This window comes from Pteropus alecto, unplaced genomic scaffold (genome assembly GCF_000325575.1).
Source record: "Pteropus alecto unplaced genomic scaffold, ASM32557v1 scaffold86, whole genome shotgun sequence".
In the NCBI taxonomy this organism is placed as follows: domain Eukaryota; kingdom Metazoa; phylum Chordata; class Mammalia; order Chiroptera; family Pteropodidae; genus Pteropus; species Pteropus alecto.
The window spans coordinates 7,735,793-7,759,709 of NW_006442109.1; the positions used below are offsets into that span (position 1 = coordinate 7,735,793).

The window sequence follows — 23,917 nt, forward strand, 5'->3', positions numbered from 1 at the left end:
TTGCTCCTTCATGCAACCATGCGCACCTGACCAGAGTCCCCAGCGCTGCCAGCTGCTATCCGGGCTAAGTCCATTCATGGTCTGGGCTTTGTAAATAAGGCACTAATGGGCTAACGTACTCTGCTTGCCCCACCTCCTCTTAGGGCCATGACACTAAATTCACATGGCAGATTAAGAATCACGAAGACAGGGTTGGCAGCTACATAGCCACTTGCTGCCACTGTCCTCTCCTACATCCTCAGCAGGTACTGCTCATCGATCACACTAGTCTTGCCCACTGAACCCAGACTTGACTTCAGAATCTTTCTTAAATCAGTGATCCAGGCAGTGCTAATAATCAATTGATAAGGGTAAGTTAGATAACACATATCTAACATCCCTACTGTAAGGTGTTCCGGTTTTGCCTCTGGGGACTCTAATTCTGTGACTTTAATGATGGAACTTTTGGCCACTCCATCCATGTGCTGAGAAAAAAAAAGAAGTGTGGAAAAAAACATTAGTTTCTGTACAATAAGCCTTATTTAAGTAGGTGCCCTAGGGCATCACCCTTGAACGCTCAGACCAGGGGGCCAGTGCCCAGGGGAGGACAGTAAGACACTCCCAGTTGCAAGCCTCAAATTCAGAGTCCCTATTCTGCAGGCTCTGGGACCTTGGGCAGATCATTTCACCTCTCTGATCCTTGGTTTTCCTTTTGCTGCCCACATCACAGAGTTGTCATGGAGATCGAATGATAACATACACATGAATATTCTGAGAAACATAAAGTGTCCTGCACATGGAAGAGGTGGCAATGATAAAATTCTATTCTGCTGGTTGTTTTTCACTCATCTGAAAGTTTTGGCTTGTGGTAGGATTCCACCCCTTAAACCCCACAGATCTCAAATTCAGTAGTCCTATTAGTAGTGACAACTGGGCAGAGGTGTGGCTTAGACATGTAACAAGGCTGAACATGCCCTGAAAATGGAGGGAAGGAGTCATCAAGCAGGCACCTGAGGTACTAGTTCTGCTGCTGCTGCTGTTGCCCTGCAGTGTAGCCCTGGATAAGCCTTTTGACCTCGCTGGGGCTGAACCCCCTCTGCCAAATGTGGATGATGCTTGCTCATTCTCCCAAGTCCTGCGAGGGTAAATGATGTCGGAAACCCAAACTGCTATTCAGATGTATACTGCTTGTTACTGCTTGTGATTTGGCAAAAATGCCAAAGGGGAAAAGCATTTGGCTCAACACCAAGGCCTTCCACCAGGTGGAAACTGACATATGACCTCACCGAACAGGGAAGACCTTTAGGGCCAGGGTGAAAGGGTTTGTAACCTTTCTCTCTGCTTTGCCTCAGCTGTCGCAGCCAAACAGTGGCCCCTGCTGAAGCCAGGCAGAGCTTTGCAGACTGGTTCAGCGGTAGGTAGTCAGCCAGCAGTGTTGGGGCCAGGGCCGCTAGGACGTTAGACTTGGGAGGGAGGTTGGAAGTCAGTTCTCTGACTCTTTAGCAGGCAAAGATGAGAGAGAGGAGATGGAGAGGGAGGAGGTATAAGAGAAGAAGGAGAGAGAGAGAAAAGAGAAAAAAAATGGGAGAAAAGACCAGCAGAAACGGGAAGAAGCAGAGCTGGAGAAAGGAGTGATGGAGGATGGCAGATGTTTCTCCCCCATGAGACCAGGAATTCTCTGGGGGAGGAACTGGTCTCCCCATTCAGACCAGGTGTCCCTAAGAGTAGGATTTATGCCTCCCCTATTGGATTATGGCTGGGCCTCTCCCTTCAGATTGTGGGCTCCCCAAAGTGGGGACTATGTCAACCACCTAATGGAGGAGCCCCCCCAAGGATAGAACATACTCCCCCACAGCCTAGACTCTCCATGGTAGGGGACCTGCCAGTGGGGCCCTCCATGCCCCTGGGGCCCAGACCTCCACCTGCCTGACGCCTCTGCTCTCCTCTCCTCTTCTCCCCACCCCAGGGTTCACAGACACCTTCAACATGGACACCAGGAGGCCCCAGGTCATCCCTGGCTCCAGGGAAGCCTTCTTTGGCTACACGGTGCAGCAGCATGACATCAGTGGCAAGAAGTGGTGAGTAATAGCTGCCACCCCTCCCAGCCCTGACCTCCCCACATCCAGCCCATCGTCTGGCACCTGAGCCTAGTGGCTGCCAAGCTGACCCTCACATGTAGTCGCCCTCATTTCCAGTGATTTGACTTCTTGTCCTGGCAGATGGAGGCCACATAAGCTTTGCTCCTGACTATGAAAACTTGAGCCATTTCACAGGCCCTTGATCTTCTCATCTGAAAAGTGGAATGAATACTCTTTCTTATCCCAGTTAAGTGACAGCAGTTGGCAGGCACCCGGGGACCAATAATTGCCCCCTCCTGTCTCCTCTCAGGGCCTCGGTGTCTCATCAGGGGGGTGACTCCTCTGGTCCTGGCTGCTTGGAGAGCTGTTGGGGGTGTCTCTGAGGGGATGGATGTGATCGCTCACAAGTTAAAACATAGGCAATGGTGGGGCCAAGGGAGGGGACAGCAAGACAGAGTGGGGGGAGAGGGCCAGAAAGATCCCAAAGACCCCTCTGAGACAGGGGCAATCAAGAGGACAAAAGGATTCACCTCTGACTTTTTAAAATAACTTTGTTGGGTTATATTTTACATATCATAAAATTCATTTATTTTTATTTTTATTTTTTTTAAATGCCAGGTTATTTTTTTTTATACTATATATACATTTTTTTTTAACATTTTATTTTTTTATTTTCCCCCTCCCTTCTGGTAACCACTAGTCCATTGCCCATGTCCATGAGTCTCTGTTTGTTTGTCCTGTTCGTTTGTTGCTTTTAGGTTTATATCCCACATATAAGTGATATCATGTGATTTTCAACCTTTTCTTTCTGGCTCATTTCGCTTAGTATAATTATCTCAAGGTCCATCCATGTTGTCACAAATGGCAATATTTCATCTCTTCTTATGGCTGAGTAATATTCTATTGCATATATGTACCACAGCTTCTTTAGCCATTCATCTATTATAGGACACTTCGGCTGCTTCCATGTCCTGGCCACTGTGGATAATGCTGCTATGAACATCGGTGTGCAAATATCTTTTCGAATATGAGTTATCAAGTCTTTGGGGTAAATTCCCAGTAGAGGGATTGCTGGATCATATGGTAGGTCAATTCTTAGTTTTTTGAGGAACCTCCATACCACTTTCCATAGTGGCTGTACCAATTTGCAGTCCCACCAGCAGTGTATGAGGGTTCCTATTTCTCCTCATCCTCTCCAACATTTGTCATTATTTGTCCTGTTGATTATAGCCATTCTAACAGGTGTGAGATGGTATCTCATTGTGGTTTTGATTTGCTAGTGATGTTGAGCATCTTTTCACATATTTGTTGACCCGTTTGTATGTCCTCTAAGCAGAAGTGTCTGTTCAGGTCCACTGCCCATTTTTTGATTGGATTGTTTGGGTTTTTGTTGTTATTGAGTCGTATGAGTTCTTTGTATATTTTGGATATTAGGCCCTTATCGGAGGTGTTGCTTGCAAATATATTTCCCCATTTCAATGGTTGTCTCTTTACCTTGTTGACGGTTTCTTTTGCTGAGCAGAAGCTTTTTAGTTTGATGTAGTCCCATTTATTTATTTTTGCTCTTACTTCCCTTGCCTTTGAGGTCAAATTCATAAAATCCTCTTTAAGCCCAAGGTCCTTGAGTTTAGTTCCTACGTTCTCTTCTATGCATTTTATTATTTTAAGTCTTATATTCAGGTCCTTAATCCATTTTGAGTTAATTTTGGTGAAAATTCACTCATTTCAAGTGTACAATTCAATGATTTTTAAGTAAATTGACCAAGTTATGCAACCATCAGTACAAATCATATTTAGAACATTTTCATCATTCCAATAAGACCCCTCATGCACATATACTGTTAATCGCTTTCCCCTACCTCTGATTGGTTTTTAGCTGACAGAAGGCAAGGCTTTCCTTCCTCCTGAGAGAGAAAGGGCCAGGCCTGTGCTTGGCCCTCTTAGAAGCCCTTGCCAAGTTCAGGGACCACACAAACACTGGCGATTAATGTCCCGTGCTGTCTTCTTCCCAATCTGGCTGCTGCCGACCTTCCCCAACTCTTCTTCTTCCACTTTTCCCACCTCTTTTGTTATGCTCAACACTCAGACTAGTCGAATTGCATTATATCAGTTTTTCCAGTTCTCCAGAACTTCTTTGCACATACTGTTAACTTCTCCCGTGATACCCTCTTCTACCTTTCACACTCAACTCACCCCAACATTCAGATCTAGCTGACTCTATTTGAGAGAGAGAGAGGGGTGGCGGGGGCGGGGGGAGGGAAGGAGAAGGGAAGGAGAGAGATTTTTTATAAAGAAGTATCTTACTTGATATCTTTCTATTGAGGTATAACTTAGATACAATAAGTGTAGACATCTAAAGTGTATACAGCTCAGTGAACTTCTACGTATGTATATGCCATGTAATCACCTCTCAGAACATGACATAGAACATTTCCATCTCCCCAGAAAGCTCTTTGGTGCCCCCTTCCCAATCGGTGCCCCTCTAGGTAACCGCTATTCTGACTCCTGTTACCACAGATTCCTTTTGCCTGTTTCCGAACTTTGTATAGATGATATCGCACAGCAGATACTCATTTGTACCTGACCTATTTTACTCAACATTATGTCTTCGAGGTTTAGCATATGGACGAATGTATTATACTTCATACTTCTTCACTGGTGTGTAATGTTCCACTGTAGCAATACACCACAATTTACTTCTTTATTCTACTGTTAATGGCTATTTGAGTTGTTTTCGATTTGGCTATTTTGAGTAGAGGTGCTATTAACCTTCCTATACATGTCTTTTGATGGACATAGGCCCTCGTTTTCATTGGGTATAGACTGCTCTCTGTTAGGACTGTATTTCCCTGTGTTCAAAGGAAAGTGCCGTCATAGGGAGAGTTGGGGGTGAGTGTGAGTTTAGCTCCTATGCTTTTCTTTTCTCAACTACTGAGCTCTGCATCGATTGCTGTCCAGTGCCTGAAAATAGTTGTCTTATATATTTTGTCCAGCTTTCATAGTTGTTCATGGCTGGAGTCGAAAGTTCTTTCATATTCTCTCATCGACTTAGATATCACTTCCTCTGAGAAAACCTTTACCAAACTGGATAGTAATTGCCTGTGTCGTTTTTCTTCCTGACATCAGGGATACAATCCCTGACATTTAGTAGATGTTCATAAGGACATACTTTGAAAGACTGAAATAATTATTTGAAACTCTCTCCATCAGCCTAGACATAAGATTCTTTACATGGTAGGAAGGGTTTAAGATGAAATGGAACTGGCTTTTCTGAGACAGAATTTGTTTTGAACAATATTTGTTTATTAGGCATTTTTAATTGATTTTTCTAGACTCTGCAAAATATTGATTTGAGTAAAACATAGTTTCACTCTCAAATAACTCACAGACCAGTTATGGCAACTACACTAATATCATTGAAATAATTTAAAAACAATACAAGACAAAATATGACCTGGTGTTAATTATATTCATCTTCGTAAGACCACTTTCTCCATGAAAATTTTCTGGATTCTTCTCCTTGCCTAAAATGGCCTCATTTTCTCCAAGCCCTCTCTAATGGCACACATCACTTCCTACCTTGTGTTGGGTTTGCTTCAGTCCCATGGCCCATGCTCTTCCTGCCTCCTGGGAGTGGACCTGGCTTTCAGTCCTTAAGGCAGAGCTGGCACATCTTGGTTTGTCTTTCCTGGGCCTGCAGTGGGGCCAAGGAATTTGTGTTTTTAAAAACTCCCCAGGAGACTCTAGTAGGGAGTCTGGGGCTGCTCAGGATCACCAACTGCACTGAGGGTGGGGAGATGCCAGTGGGAAACAGTATCAGTCCCCAGCCCCAACCCAAAACCCAGGTCCCAGCATTGCCCCACAGAAGAACCCACCAGCTGTCTCCCACCATAGGCACCAGTGGGGTCTGGCTCCGATTTACTAGACTGTGAACCTCCTTGAACATCAAGGGCACCAGGCCCTGATGTAAATGGCCAAAGGGGAAGGGACACACCTGGTGGGGCTGCCACTTTATTTCTTAACCCTTCACCTTCTGCCCACTGCATCCCCAACTCAGACCTCAAACCTGGAGAAGCCGACGGTATACCAGTGCTTCAGACATCTTGAACAGTTTTTCACATGCCTGGGTTTTAGCAACAATAACAACACTCACAGTCACACAAAAAGGAAAAGAGAAAACAAATTCCTCTCAGGCTGAGTATTCTCTGCCCCTGCTTTTTAAGCCCTTGTGTATTTTCAGAGAAATTTAATCCACATGACTCTAATGCATGTACGTTGAAATCATTAAGTCAGTTAGTTTTTAAGACCATTTGATGTCTCAGAAGCTCCAGTATAGGGTTTGCAGAGGGCTTCTCCAAGCAGGAAGCCTCCTGGTGATGAGATAACACAGAGCTGGGCCCCACAAGTTTCCAGTTTGTCATTGAAGCTGTCTTGCCTGGAGAGAGAGGCCTCAGCTCTTGGCAAGGTAGAGCATTTCGTCTCCTGCCCTCGAGGACATTGGGCGGCAGGAGTCTGACAACACCTAAGGGCTCCGACAGGGGACCCCTCTGAAGCTCAGTGGGCTTTAAGATGCCATGGTGAATTCCCTGGGGTACAGGCTCAAGAACAAGAGCAGCTTGTAAGAGAAGCAGGCTTGTCCGCATTTTACAGGCAAGGCAACCGAGACTCTGAAAGAGAGATAACATATTAATAAGTGTTTGAGCCAGTTCTAGAGCCCAAGGGGATACAGAACAGAAGCTGCTCCATCCCTAAGGCTGAGAGAGAACCTATAGTCTCCAACAGCTGTGCCCCTCCTCACTGGCTGCACTGCTTGTCCCACCAGAGCCATGGCTGTGGTGTCCCCAGGGCCCAGCACTAGCAGATTCACATAAATCTGTGTGGGAGAAACGAGTGCTGAGCCCAGCCAGTAAGAGAGGGTGTATGGTCATAGAGCCCGAGCCCTGGGTGATAAATCCCAACAGAGGGCACGCAGAAAGGGTTATAAGACTTCATGTAGGGGAGAGTGAATTCCTAACTCAGCAGGACTGGGTGGAAGGAATCTGGAAAAGAAGCCACATTTAGAGAAAAGACACTATCCCTCCATGGGGCTAGTGGAGGAGAAGCTGCAGAAAGCAGAGCAGTGAGACCAAAGCCTGGGAAGGCAAGGATTGTACTTTGGAGGTTCTTAAATACCAGAGCAGGAGGATTGTATCTGGGAGGCAGTGGGGAGCCATTGGAGGTTTTTGAGCAGGAGAGTGATTCACCAGAGTTGTAACTTTTAGGGTGATCATTTTGGCTACCATATAGAGGATAGAATTGAGAGAAGTGGGGAGTGTGGTGGGAAGGCTGCAGAGGTCTTGGTGAATGGAGGGTCTAAAGGGTGGGGTCTTGACAAAGGGGACTGCATTATAAACATCATGCATTCATTCATTCTTGAGAACCTATGCTAAGTCCTGAGAATTCAGTGGTGAACAAAATTACAAAGTCCCTACCCTGATGGAGCTTTTCTTCTAGTGGGACAAACATTATTAGTTTGTCCATTGTCTGTCAGATAGTGAGATGTGCAATGGAGAAGCATTAGGCAAGGTAAGGGGGCTTGGGAGCAGTGGGCGGGGTGCAGGCTGCTACTTTATACAGGCCATCAAGGAAGGCCTCAGTGCTAGAGTGACAGCAATCAGAGACCCGAAGGAAAGGGAGAATCTGAGGCAATCATGGATATCTGAGAAAAGAGTATTCCAGAAAGAATGACAAATGCAAAGGCCCTGAGATGGGAAAAAGCTTGAAATGTACAAGGAACGAGTGTGGCTGGAGTAGACTGAGCTAGGGCAAGAAGAGAAGGAGGTGAGGTCAGAGACGAAACAGGATGAGGATGACTGAGGACATATGTTTGCTGACTGGGAAGATAATGAAAAACAGAAAAGCAAAATCCAGCAATGCAGAAGGAATGACAAATGCAAAGGCCCTGAGATGGGAAAAAGCTTGAAATGTACAAGGAACGAGTGTGGCTGGAGTAGACTGAGCTAGGGCAAGAAGAGAAGGAGGTGAGGTCAGAGACGAAACAGGATGAGGATGACTGAGGACATATGTTTGCTGACTGGGAAGATAGTGAAAAGCAGAAAAGCAAAATCCAGCAATAGAGGACTGACTGTAGGACAACAGGTGAGCTAAGCTTTGGTCCCATTGGTTTGAAGTATCTGCGGGTCATCGGAGTGCAGATGGCTAGCTGGAAGCAGGGGATAGGGGCCTTCAGCTGGGCAGAGACTCAGATATGCATTGGGAGAACTGCATTCTCAGAGGAGTGGTTAAGAGAGCAGAAGAAGGGCTGGCACAGAACCCTGGGATGCCTGTGGGTGTAAGCCTGGAGGAGGGAAATAATCAGAGGTAAGGGTTGAAGGGAGTGTGGTATCCCTATCCCCGAGGGCACAGGAGGGGAGAATTGTGAGGAAGAGGGGGAGGGGCTGTCTGTCCTGAACCAGGAAGATGGGGGTACAGTGTTCTGAGTGCTTATCCTCCAATGTCTCTCCCAGAAGTAGCTAAAGGGGCAGAGCTGGGGAACTCGCAGCGCTGGGCAAATCTCTACAGGCCCGGAGCCGCTGAGATGTGAGAAACTACTTCTAAGTACATCCATGCACACGGAATAAGTCCAAGGTTCTTACAATGACTCACTGCAACGTACGTAAAGCATCTGCCATTACTGCTCAAGAGCAGTGGTTCTCAAACCTTGGCTTCGGCTTTGTTATCAGAATCCCCGGGAGTCTTGCTAAACCGGATCGCTGGGCCCTACCTCCAAAATTTCTGATTCGGTAGGTCTGGCTGGGGCCTGAGAATTCGCTTTTCAAACAAGTTAGCAGGTGAGGCTGGGGCGGCTGGTCTGGGGGCCATACTCAGAACTACCAGCCTAGAGATTTCCTTTCCCAATATCTTAAGCTGGTGACAACAGGCAGACATAAAACTCCTCAAACCAGTGTAGGTGCCTGCATGGGGGGAAATGGGCACATTGGGAGCCCAGAGACAGCCGGAGGTACAGACGGAGGTGGGGTTGGGAGGAGAGAGAGGAGCGTATTTTTGAGAAGATCTACTCATATCTCATTACTATCATTTACTCGAAGCCCTTCCCATCTCTCTTAGCCCTTCCTCTGCCTCTTCCTACTTTTCAACTTCCTCTTTTCTTCTCTGCCCGTTTTCTTTTCCCGATTTCTCGATTTCCCACCCAGCTCCTTACTTTCTCAACTTTTCTTCCTATTTCCCCCTGTAACCCCTTCCTCCTTCTCATCACTTCTCTCCTTCTCCTCTTTGCTGCTGCACTTGAGTCTTGGATGGATATGGGCATGATAGGGGTTTTGGGGGCAACCTATCCCCATCCTCCCAACCCCATCCCTGCTTTCGTATGTAGCCACCAACATCATTAGTCTCACCAGCCTGATTTGTACCCTTGAGGAGAGGAAAAGGAGAAGGAGCCCAGTCCAGGCTTCTCAGCACCCGCCCCCTTGCCTGCTTTGCTGCCCTCAGGGTGCTACCTGGCTGCTCCCTCTGCTGGAGGTAGAGGAGAGTGTGTACACAGAGAAAGGGACAAGAGTAGTGAGAAAGAGGGGGCCTCTGGAGGTGGGGAGAAAATGGAGAAAGAGAATCTGGTCAAATGGGAGACCAACCCCTACAGAACCATACCGGAGCCTCAGTCTGCTAAATTCCGGGGTGCCCTGGTGAGAAACAGAAGCTTCTTGTGGAGAAAAGGAGCATCTTAAACCTAACTGTCATTACCCTCAGCAATGGAAGGACAGACTTGGTGGCCTGACCCATTCAAAGTCACAAGGAGTCCTAGACAGCTTCCCATCACTTTGAAAGGTCCTTTTTGGAATCTTTTGCAGAAACTTAACTCAAGGCTTTTGTGCTCAGATGCTGAAAGGGCTGTGTGATTGGGTGCTCTGTGTATGGACGCTGAGGCGGTGGGGAGGAAGACCCAGAAATCTGCTGGACTTGGGAGCAAGCCCTCTACCAGGGCGAAGCGTAGATCCTAGCAGCACCTCTCACCACCACCACCTCCTCCCAAAGGCTTGGTGTCATGCAGGGGATGGGAACCCTCAGCCCCAAAGGTGGACAAAGTTAGAATGCACCTGCCTGGCACAGGTAGATAGCTATCTCTCCCAGAAACTTCTCTGCATATGCAGTGTCTTCCACTGGTGGAGACCTCAGGCAGAGGGGCTAATCTCCTTAGCTTAAAGACAAGATCATCATTGCTATGGTCTTCAGCAGACCCCAATTCTTAGAGGCAGAGGTGGGTTGGGAAGGGGCAGGGTATCTGGGAGCAGGCCCAGGAGACACAGATGGACAGTAAACAAGGATGGAGCTGGCCTTCAGGGCCGCTGCAGCTTCTGTGGAATCTCCCTCCGCCTGAGAGCGGTCTTAGAAATTGTGTACCCTAACCTCTTTATTTTACAGATGAGGAAACTGAGGCCCAGAGGTAGAAAGAAACTACATCAGTGGGAGAGCCAGGACTCAATCCCAGTATCTCAACTCCCACTCCCATGGCTTCCACTTCCTGTGATATTTCCACGTAGAGCTTAGGTGAAAACTGCCAAAGGGTTAGTTCGCCCACCATCCTGCGTCCCTTGTCTCAGGATTACCAGGTGATATCTACCTAAACTAAACTTTAATTTCGGTAAGGCATTAATTCCATTACAATGCCTTATGTACTGACCTTTCCAGATAACAAGTTGTATTTTCACTAGGGTCTTTTATGTCTAAACGCAGAGGCCCACTGATGGTGGAATTTGAGGTTGACTGGAAAGGTAATCAATGAGGAATAAATCCACAAAAATTGGCTCTCGAGCCTGGGCCAAGGACTGAAGCCCTCAGGCCCTGGGCCAAGGGCTGAAGCCCTCAGGCCCTCCCACCCTCCAAATTTTCTAGCCTCTCATTTGTGGCCCTTTTCTGCAGAGTTATAGCAGTGTTGGGGGTGGGGGTGGGATGAGAAGCAGCTGCACAGATCTTCAGCCTCAGCAGATAAATGAAGACACATCACAGTGGCTCCTTACTCAGCAAAAATCTCAGCTTCAGAACCACACAAACCTAAGTGCCCTTCCCTGTGAAGCCATTTTCCAAGCTGTGGGAACTTGAGCACACCACATCCACTTACTAGACCACAGTTTGTTCATCTGTAAAATGGGCATGGTGATGCAAACCCCAAAGGGTTCTTATGAAGAAGAAACAGGAGGTGGTGTGTGAAGTGTCTATTGTGGCAGATGCTAGATGAGCTAGCTCCCTATGCTGGCTCCCCACCAGGAAAGAATAGGGTTTCCCAAGGAAAAAGGCCCCAGGAACTGTTGTTTGGACAGAATGACAGATTTTATCCAAGTCGGTCCCTCCTCCTGGGTGCCCGGGGTGAAGCCTAGGGCAGCCTCAGGCTCTGTTGCTGTGGAAATCTCCCAAGCTCACTTTTTTCCTGGCTCGGACCCCCAGTGCAGGCTCCCAACACCACAGCACCTAACTGCCCTCTGCTATTTTCTCTTGGAACAAATAAAATTTGGCACCATGACTCACTCTGGTTAAAGGATAAATCACTACAGAAGCAAAGCCCAGGATAAGACGAAACCACCCAAAGGACAAGAGATACGGAAAAAAAGAGAAAAACTGTACTAAAATTGTTCTTGTGGGGAGACGTTGGCCCAGGGCCCCAGGCTAAGACCCTGGCAGGCAGCATGGACTGAAAGAGTGCGAACACAGGGGGCTGGAGGAGTGGAAATCCAGACAGTGGTCCTCGCAGGCAAGAGCTGGGGCACCTTCAGGACCTCAGAATCACAGAGCGGCTCTGCGAACAGCCACAGAGCCTGTTAGCCGCAGAACACTCCAAGAATTCTGGGGCATTTAAGATATGGCCTGGAGAAGGCTCCCAAGGCATTTTGTATCTCCAAGCAATTTTTTCCCGGAACTTGAAAAGTATGTCAATGAGGGTCGCAGGTAACCTCTGACACACGTGCAATGGTCAACCGGAGCTAGAGCTAATGAAGGCCAGTCCTCAGGGCCATAAAAGGGTCAAGGCAAGGGGCCAGCCAACAGGAGTTTGGGGTGTAAAACACATCGTCTCAGTAACAGAAACAGTGAAAGGAACGTCTCCTGGTTACTAAGCTTCACAAAAGAAAATGAATTTAATTTGGGCAGTTCAGGGAAGCCAGAGGGATTCGCCAACTCAGCATCTTCTCTACCTGCCACCCCTCCCACTCCAGCATTCTGTGGGCTCTCACGCTTCTCTCCCTTCTCTGATGCCAACACTGTTGCTTTTATGACCCTGACATGCTTCCTAAGTCCAGCGAGGAGAGGGAAGGGGAGTTTTCCACACGAGGTGAAGAACAAACTAGTGCTGAAAATCACTCCATCTTGAGAATGACTTTTAAAAAAAGGTCATTTTTAATTGAATCACACTTGGAGAAGTGCGCAAATCATAAATGACATGTGATGTACATGTAATGATCATATCCATATCAGTCAATGTTTACTAAGTGGACAGACCCATGCAATTGCCACCCTGATCGAGATACGGACTTTTGTCAGGACTTTGGTGGCCTCCCTTGTGTACCGTCATCACCAATACCTCTGCCAAAACTCGTCACTACTCTGACCATGATAAAAATTGATTAGTTTAGCCTGGTTTTGAACTTTCTATAAATGGAATTGTGTACTATTTTGTGACAGACTTTTTCTTTCAGTAAGTAGAGTTGGCCTACAATGTTATATTAGTTTCAGGAGTACCACATAGTGAATCAACGTTTATATACCTTATGATGTGATCACCATGATAAGTCTAGTAACCATCTGTCACCACAGAAAGTTATTATGATATTATTGACTATATGGAAACCATTAACAAAACAGAAGGCAACCTATTGAACAGGAAAAGATATTTCTAAATGATAAGTCCAATAAGGGATTAACATTCAAAATATATAAAGAACTCATATAACTCAACATTAAAAAAACGATTGATAAAAAAAAAGGAACAGATGACCTGAATAGACACTTCTCGCAAGAAGACATATGGACACTTCTCCAAAGAAGACATACAGATGGCCAACAGACAGATGAAAAGATGCTCGACATCACTAATCATCAGGGAAATGCAAATTAAAACCATAACGAGATATCGCCTCACACCTATCAGAATGGCTATTATCAAAAAGACAATAACAAGTGTTGGAGAAGACGTGGAGAAAAAGGAAGCCTCATGCACTGTTGGTGGGATTGTAAATTGGTGCAGCCACTATGGAAAACAGTATGGAGGTTCCTCAAAAAATTAAAAATTGAACTACCATATGACCCAGCAATTCCATTTCTAGGTATTTATGTGAAGAAAAAGAAAACACTAATTAGAAGAGATATATGCACCCCTGTGTTCATTGTAGCATTATTTACAATAGCCAAGATATGGGAGCAATCTAGAGAGTGACTTTCTATAGTTTCATAGGTTTGAATGTTCAGAACTAGTACTCAGTTTTTAATTGCTCCTTGGCATTTTATCTGCAACTATTATACCTGATATTAGGAGGAACGAGCTGCCTGGTAATAGCTCCTCTCTCCAATCATCTAAGCTTCCCATGGATGTCACAAACTCAGGGCAGCATGAGCTTCCATTCAATGAGGCTACGAAATGTGAAAAACAGAACTCCTTATTGAAAACCACAAAGTGGCATAAACGTGTATTAGGGTTATATACAATTGGAAAAACAAATCAATGTGCTATAAATGCTTTTTCTCATTAATCTTAACCGTGATCAATGACTACTTTATCTACTCCTTGTTTTCTCCAGGCTACTTCCTTCTAACTTTCCCTGACTCCTTTGTGAATAATCAAGGGCTCCTCAGGATTTCAAATCCTTTCAAATGGCTTTTTTTTCTCTTTCAGCAACTTCTCTTCCACACAGCTGCAACACTCAGATACAATGCCAATGGCAAACGCTTGTTATTGGCTGTAGACCATCCTGATAAGTTTCTGTCATTTTCTGTTGAATTCCTAAATTCACTCCTCTTGAATCATTTTTTCCTTGTTTAGTTGTAATGAGTCGCCCTGAGCCAATAATGCGGAGAAACGTGGAGAGAGAGCTACAGAAAAATCCAATTAAGAGAAATGGAAAATAAAATGGGGAAATGGGAAGAGGAGAGAAGATGAAATGAAGAACAAAGGGCTAAGAGAGATTAACGGGGGAGCAGGGGCATCTTCAATGATTGGCACAGACCCATAGAAGGAGGAGAGAATGGTTCCAGAAGGCTGGGTATGACTCAAGCTAAATCTCAGGGAAGCTCAAAGCCGGACGTTCTTGTTATAAGGGGCCTGGGGACTATGGCCCCATATGGAAGACGTTGAGATTTCCTGTCTTTGTCTTTCCCTGCAAAGGTTGGAGGGTCCCAGCTAAATCAAAGTCAGGTAGAAGGCAGATAGTGGCCTGGCCCAACCTGGGCAACTGGCCTTATGACATCAGCTTCTCTCTGCACTGTCACCTATGACCCTCCCCAAACACTGAGCCAATGAGTTCGTAACCCAAGGAGGACATTTCCAAAAATATAATGACAAATTCTACCCAGTGGTTCAAATGAGTTCATAGCCTCTTTGTTCTTTACAGCTTCGCAAAATAAGAATAATGTAAAAAGAGCCTTTACTCACAATCTGGAAAAAAGAGGAGGGAAATCAGTCTGAGCTTTGAACCAGTCAGAGAGAACCTTGAAGGGTTCTGCAGAGCGGATGATTCCCAGGTATAAATAACTCGGGGCTCCCAGATGGAACACAGGGCTGGCTTCTGTGTACCCTGCTCTCCTACGCCCTGAGACAGTGAGAGGACCAGGTAGAAGAGTAAGGCAAAGAGCCACCCTGAGCCAGCTGGGTGACTTGGGCGAGTCACCTAGCTTCTCTGTGTTGCAGTTTGCTCAGCTTCAAAATGGGACTGCTCTCTCCCACAGGGTGATGGTAAGGGTTAAGCGTGTCATTGTCAGAGGAAGCAACTAGCACAGTCCCTGACACATAATAAACTCCCCCAAACATTCATTCATACCTGCATTAATTTATTTGCTTGTTCATACAAAGTGCTTTGAAGGTAGATGAATGCGTGACCCAGTGTTTGTAAACTGTTTCTTGATTGGGCATCCTGCCCCTAATTCCCATGTGATCTGTTTTCTATCATTTCCAAGTCTGATGATCATGTGACGATATAATCCAGAGGTTCCTAAAGCTGGCAAACAGAAAGTTTTTTTTAACTTTCGACTGTGAAAATTAAAAAAAAAAAAAAAAAAGAATACAGATCCCTCAGCCCAGTCCTAGACTTACAAAATCAGAATCTCTGGAGGTAGGACCAGGGAATCTCTATGTTTAAACATCCCAAGGTACGTGCAATGACCAGCCAGGTTCCGGCACCACTGACCTAATCCTTTTTAAGGGGTCTATGTGTCCCCATGGATTCATAGGTTAATTCCATTCCAGGCTTCCATTGAGAGTGACCCTCTCATGCCTGAATCCAAAAGGTTGACCAACAGCAGGGATTTAGAGACCCTAGAAAGCAGTTGGCGGGGGAACCTGATCAGAGGACAATGCATGTCCATGTAGGCATCCATACTTTAGGCCACTTCAGATAGAATCCTCTGGACGAGTGAGGGAGAAGATAGGAGATTTGGAATGTCAGGGAGTTGTAGGTGGGGAAGAAGAAGGCAGGTGAATGATGTGAATCTAGGTCGAGACTGACTCCACCACAAGCTCCACAGAAGCAGGAAGTTCACTATGGAAGGTGCATTAGAATAACACACATAAGCACTGACACCATCAGAACTCAGCTGTCATTCCTCCCTGTGGATCCCAGTCCCTTGTCACCTGGATGACACGTATTCACCCTGCAAAGCTCCATTCAGGAGTCGCCCACTCCAGGAAGGCTTCTCAAATGGCTGAGCAAGCGTCCTTCCTCTGTGTCCTGTCACACCTGGGCACCTCCCTTTCACAGCCTTACCCTCCACACTGAAATCGTCAGGTGTCGGTCTCTCAGCCTCCAGCACACTAAGGGTGCGAGCTATGCTTCATTCATCTTTCAGTCCGCAGTGCCCAGGTACACAGTAAGTGCTCACTAACTCCTCCTTTTAACTGAACTTGTCCAAGCCTCTCCTTTTACAGATGAGGAAACCAAGGCCCAGAGTGGGCAGGTGGCTCACCCTAGGTCAGTTAGCCCATCTGAGAGTAGATCAGAGCTAATCATAAATGTGTCAACAGGCCCAAGATCAAAAAAGATCGTCTGTCCTTTCTCCTCGGGGCCTTCTCCTCTTTTTCCACATCATCCGAGTCTACGTGGCTAGAGCACTGACCACAGTTGGCATAACAGGTGTCCCAATTGTGCCTCAGCTTCTACCCAGAAGATTCTGACAGTCTCTGGGCCTTGCTTTCTTCTAGAGTTGAAAAGAATTGCTCTCCTGTCTGGTCGCCTCTCCTGGCTATGAGTCCAATGCAATGAGCTGTTGGGTGCACACGCTGGTCACATATAAGGTATCATCATCCTAATTATGAAACAAAAGAAACAGTCCTGCCAAGAATAAAGAGCAGGGAATGCCAAGGCCCCTTTCCAGCTGAGGAGCTGTCACCCTGGCACATACCAAGAAATTAAAACTATATCTTCCACTGAGAAACGTCTACCCAAACTATTGTTGTGTTTATGTTCCATTTTCAGGGGAAACAGTTGTTATAAACCTGGGAAAGGGGAAGGGGATTCTGAGCATCGCTTGGAAAAACAAGCAAGAGTTTATCAGACATTTTGAAAAGGAGAAATTTTTACATTGTGAACTCAGACTCTCTGGGGGGACACCAGACCACAGCCACCTTCCTGGGGAGAGCTGGGCCAAGGGTACCCCAAGGTTAGCGATTCATCTGCAAATGAGACCCACAAGAGTTCAGCCCAGCTCTGCTCCCAGTTACACCTCAAGAAGCAGCGTGAAGACTCAGTTCGTCTTCATAAAACAAGCTGCCCCTCTATCTGTCCATCAATTTATTTACTCAACAAGCAATTATTGGGCCTTGACTATGTTCAAAGTGCTTTGACTAGCACTGAGGAGGAGATTTAAAGATGGATCGGTTTCTTTCTCTGCTGTCTAGAGGCAAATTATCTAAAAAAGAGGAGAAAAAAGCAGACAAGGGAGGTACAAACAGAGCATCATGGGAATCGAGGAGGAGAGCTTTCAGCCGAGAGATGGAGGAGGGCTTCCTGGAGGAAGAGGCACTGAAGGGCAGATGGAAGGGGGCAAGTTTGAGTTTAAAATGAGGAAACTGCACATGCAGAAGCAGGAAGTAGAGTACCAGGTTAGGTGAGAAAAGGACAAGTGGCCTGTGAGGCTGGCATTTGGCTGTGAAAAGAGGAGGGGCATGGCACTAAATGGCACATTCTGGCCACTATTCTTCACAGTCAGTGGATCAGGTTCTCATCTTCCATTCAAATGGGTTGAAAACGTTCTTTGTGGTCACCTTCACTCACTTTCCTCTCTTCTGTTCTAAGTACTTCTGCAACTTAGGAAAAAATAACTTTTTGGATGTAAGCTGAGGTAGACCCAGAAGTTTCCAGGAACAAAGCAGAGAGCCAAGCTTGTGAAATCAACAGCTGTGATGATGCTTGTCAGCAGGCTCTGTGCCCGAGGCGGCAGAGGCTGGTTCCAGGGCGGCCTGCACAGCAACAGGGCTTTGTGCATACTACTTGCCTTGCTCCATGATGTTGCTTGTGCACCGAGGCATTTTTATTCATCAGTATTGATAAAAGACTGTGCAATGGGAAAAATTTTAAAGCACCTAAACAGCTATCGATAGGAAAAGGTTGAAACAATTTAGATATCCATCAATAGGAGAATGGCTAAAGAGAAAAGCAACCAGTGAAATCAACCAGTATAAAGGATGCAACCAGTATAAAGGATGAGGCAGAGCTGTATTATCCATCTACATCAGGCCCGCCCCTGACATCTGAGAGGCCTAGGTCAAGAAAGCAAATGGGGGCTCTGGTCCACAGCCCACCATTTTTTCTTCCCACCTGCAGTTCCCTCTTGGTAACTGAGGGGCCTCACAGGTGTGGACACTCCATCCCATATATCCAACCTCTGTCCACATCTCCTCAAGCAGCCACTCCTGCATTAGTGCCATCTGGTGACCCACCACCAAAAGTCCAATCTAGAGAACAGGCCTGTCCCAGAGTATTTGGGCAGGAGATTCTGGTGTCCTGGATACCCACAGTAAAGGGACATGGGCTGTAGGGGGTCTGTCCCCTTGACTCCTAAGATTCTTCGCCCCAAGGAAGGGCACAGCCAAAGAAGGGTCCGAGTGGGACCCAGGGCAGGGGCCCTGGTAACCAAGTCTGAGTGTGGCATTGATATATACTGACATGGAAATTATATAAAATAACTAAGTGTAAAAAGCATGCTGTAGAAGCACATGTGTAGAAGGATTTCATTTTGTCAATTCCCTACGTACATGCCTAGGAGGTTTCCTGCATCCCTGCTGCTGATGGTAGTTTTCCCCAAAGGGCTGGCTTGCAAAGGGGAGGGAGTGGCCTTGCACGTCTTACTTTGCACGGTTCCGCACTATGAACATTACACAACATGTATTACATTTACAATCTAAAAAATTTAAATAAGTTAGTCCTTTTTGCACCAGTTAAAATAGGTATGTATTTTCTTGTGACCAAAAGAAACAAACAAACAAATAATCCTGGACCATGTCTGTACCATTGAGGAAGTTGCTGTGTATTGAGAATTCCTGGGACATGTGTTTTTTAACATGTCCAGAGAGCCTCATATCTGCTTTCTCAGCAGATTCTTCACACAAGGGCTCCCGATCCTGCCTGCACATCTGGGAGCTTCTAAAAAATAGATTTCTGGGCCCTGTCCCCAACGAGCTGAATTAGAACCTTCTTGAAATGGGGCCCAGGAACGTGCATTGATAGCTCTCCAGGTGACTCTGACCAGGGACTCATACACCTTCAAAACCATGGGTGATAAGTAGCCCAAGTATGTTTAGTCTCATTTAGTAGATGAGAACACTGAGGCCAAGTGCAGTTAACAGCCTTGTCTCAGGTCACGGTGTGGTCTGTTAGTTCCTCTAATAGAGCATGTTCTACTCTCCCAGGTATTGGATGACAAAAGAGGGCCTGCAGGCAGAGGTCCCAAATTGCAGGCTAACAGATTACAGTCACCCCACTAAGCCAGGAGATTAGCTAATTCATTTAACAATTATATTTCGGAGAACAACTCTGCCAGGCACCATTCTGGTTGCTGGGGTGTCTAGAACTACGGACCTGACCAACAAGGTCCTAGCTTCCTTGAAGCTCAAATTCTACTGGGGGTGGTAAGGATGATTAAATGTAAATAAAGAAGAGAACATCAGAGAGTACAAAGTTTCATGAGGAAGATGAGGCTGAGTAGTGAGACGGGCAGCTACGGGTGGTCAGGAAAGGCCTCACGATGGGGAGGTGACATTGGAACTGAGCCCTAAATGATGACCCAGCTGTGCAGAGCAGAATTCCTAGCAGCCATGGTAAAAGTTGGGACAGACAGGTGAGCAGCAGTGAGATTATACAGAGTCTGGAAGGCATGGTGAAGAGGGTGGATTTTGCTGGAATGGATTTAGTGCCAGCTGGGTTGCAGGTCACCATGCTTCTGCTTCCCCCATATAAGTGTTTTTCACGATGCATTAAGATTCTTCTCAAACTTGAGAAGTGCATCAGCATCTCTGGGAGGGTTTGTTAAAACACAGATGCTGGACTCCACCTTCAGTTTCTGATTCTGCCAGTCTGGGTAGGGCCCAAGACATTGCACTTCTAACCAGTTCACAGGGGAGGCTGATGCTACTGGCCCGGGATCCACGTTAAGAACCACTGCTGCGTCGTAATGGCCTGTTGTAGCTGCCCAACTCCTCTGCTAGGCTAGAGGCAGGGACAACATTACATTCCCCATCATGCCTTCAGTACCTGGTACATTAGTAGGAGCTCCATAAATGCTCATGATTCGATGAATGAACAAGGGTGTGGATCTTCAGCAACATGAATCAGTGTGCGTAAAGCCTTTAGCACATAACAAGCACTTTGCAAATGTATTATAGTTCTTTAGAGAAACAGAACCAATAGATCTACCTCAGCTTACTATGGGAACACGTTTCAGTAAACTCATTGTAAATTGAAAATATCGTAAATCGAAAGTGCATTTAATTCATCTAAACTACTAAACATTGTAGTTTAGCCTCGCCTACCTTAAAACATTCTCAGAACACTTCCATTAGCCTACGGTTGGGCAAAATCATCAAACATAATGAATACCCTATTTACCCTCGTGATCGTGTGCCTGACTAGGAGCTGTGGGTCGCTGCCACTGCCCAGCATCGCAAGAAAGTATCCTTTCATGCCACATATCTCTAGAGTGGGAAAAGATCGAAATTCAAAGTCTAGTTTCTACTAAATGTATATCATTTTCACAACATCGTAAAAAATTAAAAAATAGTAAGTTGAACCGTCATAAGCCAGAAACCGTCTGTATACAAAGAGCTTTATTATAAGGAGTTGGCTCACATGATTATGGAGGCTGGCAAGTCCCAAGATCTGCAGGATAAGTCTGAAAGCTAGAGACCGGGAGAGCCAGTCGTGTAGACCAGAGAGTCTAGTCTGAGGACCAGCAGTCTGGAGACCTTGGAAGAGCTAATGTTTTAATTTGAGTCCAAAGGTAAGAACGAGTCAATGCCCCAGTTTAAAAGTAGTCAGTTAGGAAGGTTTTTCTCTTACTTGGGGAAGGATCAGCCTTTATGTTCTATTTAGGCCTTGATTGGATGAGACCCATCCATGTTAGGGAAGGCAATCTGCTTTACTCAGACTTCCAATTAAAATGTTCATCCCATCCAAAAACACCCTCACAGACACACCCAGAATAATGTTTAACCAAATATCTGGCCACCCTGTGGCCCAGTCAAGTTGATACATAAAATTAACTATCACAGCATTCATGAATTCCCATCTCTGATGAGAGTTTCACAGAGGTATAGACACTAAAGGATGTGCTGGCAAACAGAGGGGTCCTCATTTTCCTGGGTCCTAGCAGTCCAGGCCCTGCCAGGCATCTGAGCCACAGAGAACCAGAAGCCCCTCCAACAAGCCCAGGAAGATGCGCAGGTGCCGTCATCCCTCCGCAGGCAAGACTCAGGTGGGCTCTCCCTCTACATCCTGTCCACAGCAAGTGCAGCACAGGGTCCCCACCCCCAACACGTGTTTGCTGCACTCAGCACTTCCCCAGCCCCATCTTGAACATATTAGCCACCGTACTCACCCTGACTGGAGGAGATTACATTTTCCATGGAGAGAGGGAGGAAAAAAGCCTCTCTAAGGGAATAGTCTCTCCTTTGTTCCCTGGAATTCTCTGCTCTTCAAGTGGCACCCCCTCCCTGATACTCCTATCTGATTTCAGGAAAGGAAAATGAAGCCAGGAGAGAAATAGAATAAAGGGCCTGGAGTAGGTTTGCATGGAGGAGGGGAGCTTAGAGAGGAACAGGTGAAGCAGGGAATGAGATGAAAGGGGAAGAGGCAAGAGGCCCCTGGGCGGCAGGCCCAGCTGGCTCCAGGGAGGGCAGCCCTCTTCCCGTGCTGGGCACTGCTCAGTCCCCAGAGCTGGGCTTGCTGAACTTTCTGGTCTTCCACAATACTAAGAAAAAGAACACTGGACATGGAGTCCCAGCTCTGAAAGTGACCAGTGTCTCTCTGCAGGCTTGTCACAGCCACCTTCTAAGCCTTAGTTATTAACTTCCCTTCCAGCCAAAAGCTGTCCTGGTGATCGAAATCAAATGTAATTCAATTGAATCAAAAATGATTCATTAATATGAAAAGAATAAGCAGTGGTAATTGGACTTCCTGGGATGTGAGGACCAGATCTCTCAGAGAGGAGCAAAGAGACTGGCCAGAGTGGGTATTAAACCCACATCTCGCCTTTCCTTGGCGGTTCATGCTGGCCTCTGGGCTCAGGACCTCCTCCAGGGGCAGGCCCATCAGTTGGAGGTTTCCTCCTTCCTTCTCCAAGCATCCGATGGCCTTTTTCTGCTCATGGACTCTGTTTACCGCATCTCCTGGGGAGCAAAGCTGTTCACATCTGCCTCCCCAGAGAAGCCAGTAAAAGGCCAAGCTGCGTCTAGGGTACCAGGTACCACCTCCAGGCTTTCCACCCTCTGTGGCTTGTGAGAGCACTGCCCCGGGGGTCAGGACACTGCAACAGTCCAGCTCTGCCACCATCTGCTCTGAGACCTCGGACACAGCACTTGCTCACTCCAGGCCTCCGATGCCACATTGGTACTTGATGAGGTTGACCCGAGGAGTCTCCACATTTCCTCCCAGCTCTGATGGTCTGTGAGGCCAGTTACCAGGTAAACACAAACTTCTGGACAGCCCTGTCCAAGTGGCCGTTGTGGAGGGATGCACATAGAACAAAAGGGTGTCTGTTTCCACAAGGCTGGGCCAGGGGACCGGATTTCCGCATTCGGTTAAATAATCAGAGAGGAATAACATACATGATGTCTGAGAGTCCACCCACCACTCACGCAGAAAATATATGCCCCAGATGGAGCATGAGATGGGGGTTATGAATCTGTTCCTCTCTCATTGGTTTTGGATGCCATGTTCCTCTTACAGCATGATGAAAGATGGAATTTCTAAGGATAATTTTAACTATGTGGGGGGGGGGGATTTTTTTTGCCTTGTACGCTCTAGTTAGTATGTTTTCAGTTATAAATACCTAAAAACTCAACTCGAAGGGGCTTATACAGTTAAAAGCAGTTATTGCTTATATGTCAGAAAAGTACAGGCTTCAAGTGTTGTTTGATCCAGGGATTCACAGTATCATCAGGACTTCAGCTCCTCTTCTTAATGCTTCTCTCAGCCCCAGCCCCCAGTGCATCAGCCCACACCTCTAATCATCATAAGGTGGCCGCCAGCAGTTCCAGGCATCTATATACTTTGGTCCCTGACTCCAAAGCAGAAGTCCTGAGATTCTCTCTTACTGGGGTGACTTAAATCTTTTGCCCACCCTGACTCAATAACTACAGCCAGGAGATAAAAATGGCCTAGCCTGAGGTATGTGCTTGGTCCCTAGAACTGAGAATGGAGCCAGGTCCCCCGGACCTCCATACAGACATGAGGACCGTTAAGAAGAGGAAAGTGGAAACCAAGGAAGCAAGCAACGTTCATTTGAAATGGAAGCGGGGGTCACTCCAAGGAACCTCCATGCACAGAAAATACTCAATTTCTCAGCAACCCTTTCTCCAGGCACTTAATCTGGGGGCTCCTCTTAGACCTGAGGCAAAGCCAAAAGCTCCTAAAGCTGCTGCTGCTGTAGCCTGTCAGACAGAAAGAGAGATTAGCCACTGGGTACCTCTTTCCAAGAGCATTCCAGACAACCCTATACTAGTGCAGTAGGGCATACGAGGACATCTCAGCCCTCATGGAAAGATGACACTAAAATACTGGCCACAACAGGCAGCAGGGATTAGATGCTGGTTTATGTGGGAAAGCCTAGGTTAATCGAGGCGGGGCTTCCTGGAGCAGGTGGGGATTTGTGCTGGATTTTAAAGGGATGGTCTTTAAGGGTGTGCATACGACAGGGGAGGTGCAAGACGGTATACTGGGGCATAGAAACAAAATGAATCAAGTTTTATTTAGGTTTATATTTTATCTGGAAAAAAGGGATTAGAGATATTTAATATACAGATTGACAGTTATACACTGGTTTAATTAACATATAAATTTAAACACATTAGAAGTACATTTTTTTCTGACAGGAGTGTGCATGTTAAAAGGTTCAGAGACTAAAATTGCCTTGAAGGACAGAGCTGAGGAACAGCACAAGACAGCATGCGTCCCCATGGG

The 23,917-nt window shown here is 46.4% G+C and overlaps 1 protein-coding gene across 1 annotated transcript in view; it reads left to right on the plus strand.

The window, feature by feature from the left end:
* The window catches only part of ITGA11 (integrin subunit alpha 11), a 111,618-nt gene that overhangs the window by 28,178 nt on the left and 59,523 nt on the right, over nucleotides 1-23,917 (plus strand). Inside the window, exon 2 of the mRNA XM_015595883.2 lies at nucleotides 1,946-2,057. Coding sequence (XP_015451369.1) covers nucleotides 1,946-2,057 — 112 coding nt within the window. The remainder of the gene's footprint in view (nucleotides 1-1,945; nucleotides 2,058-23,917) is intronic.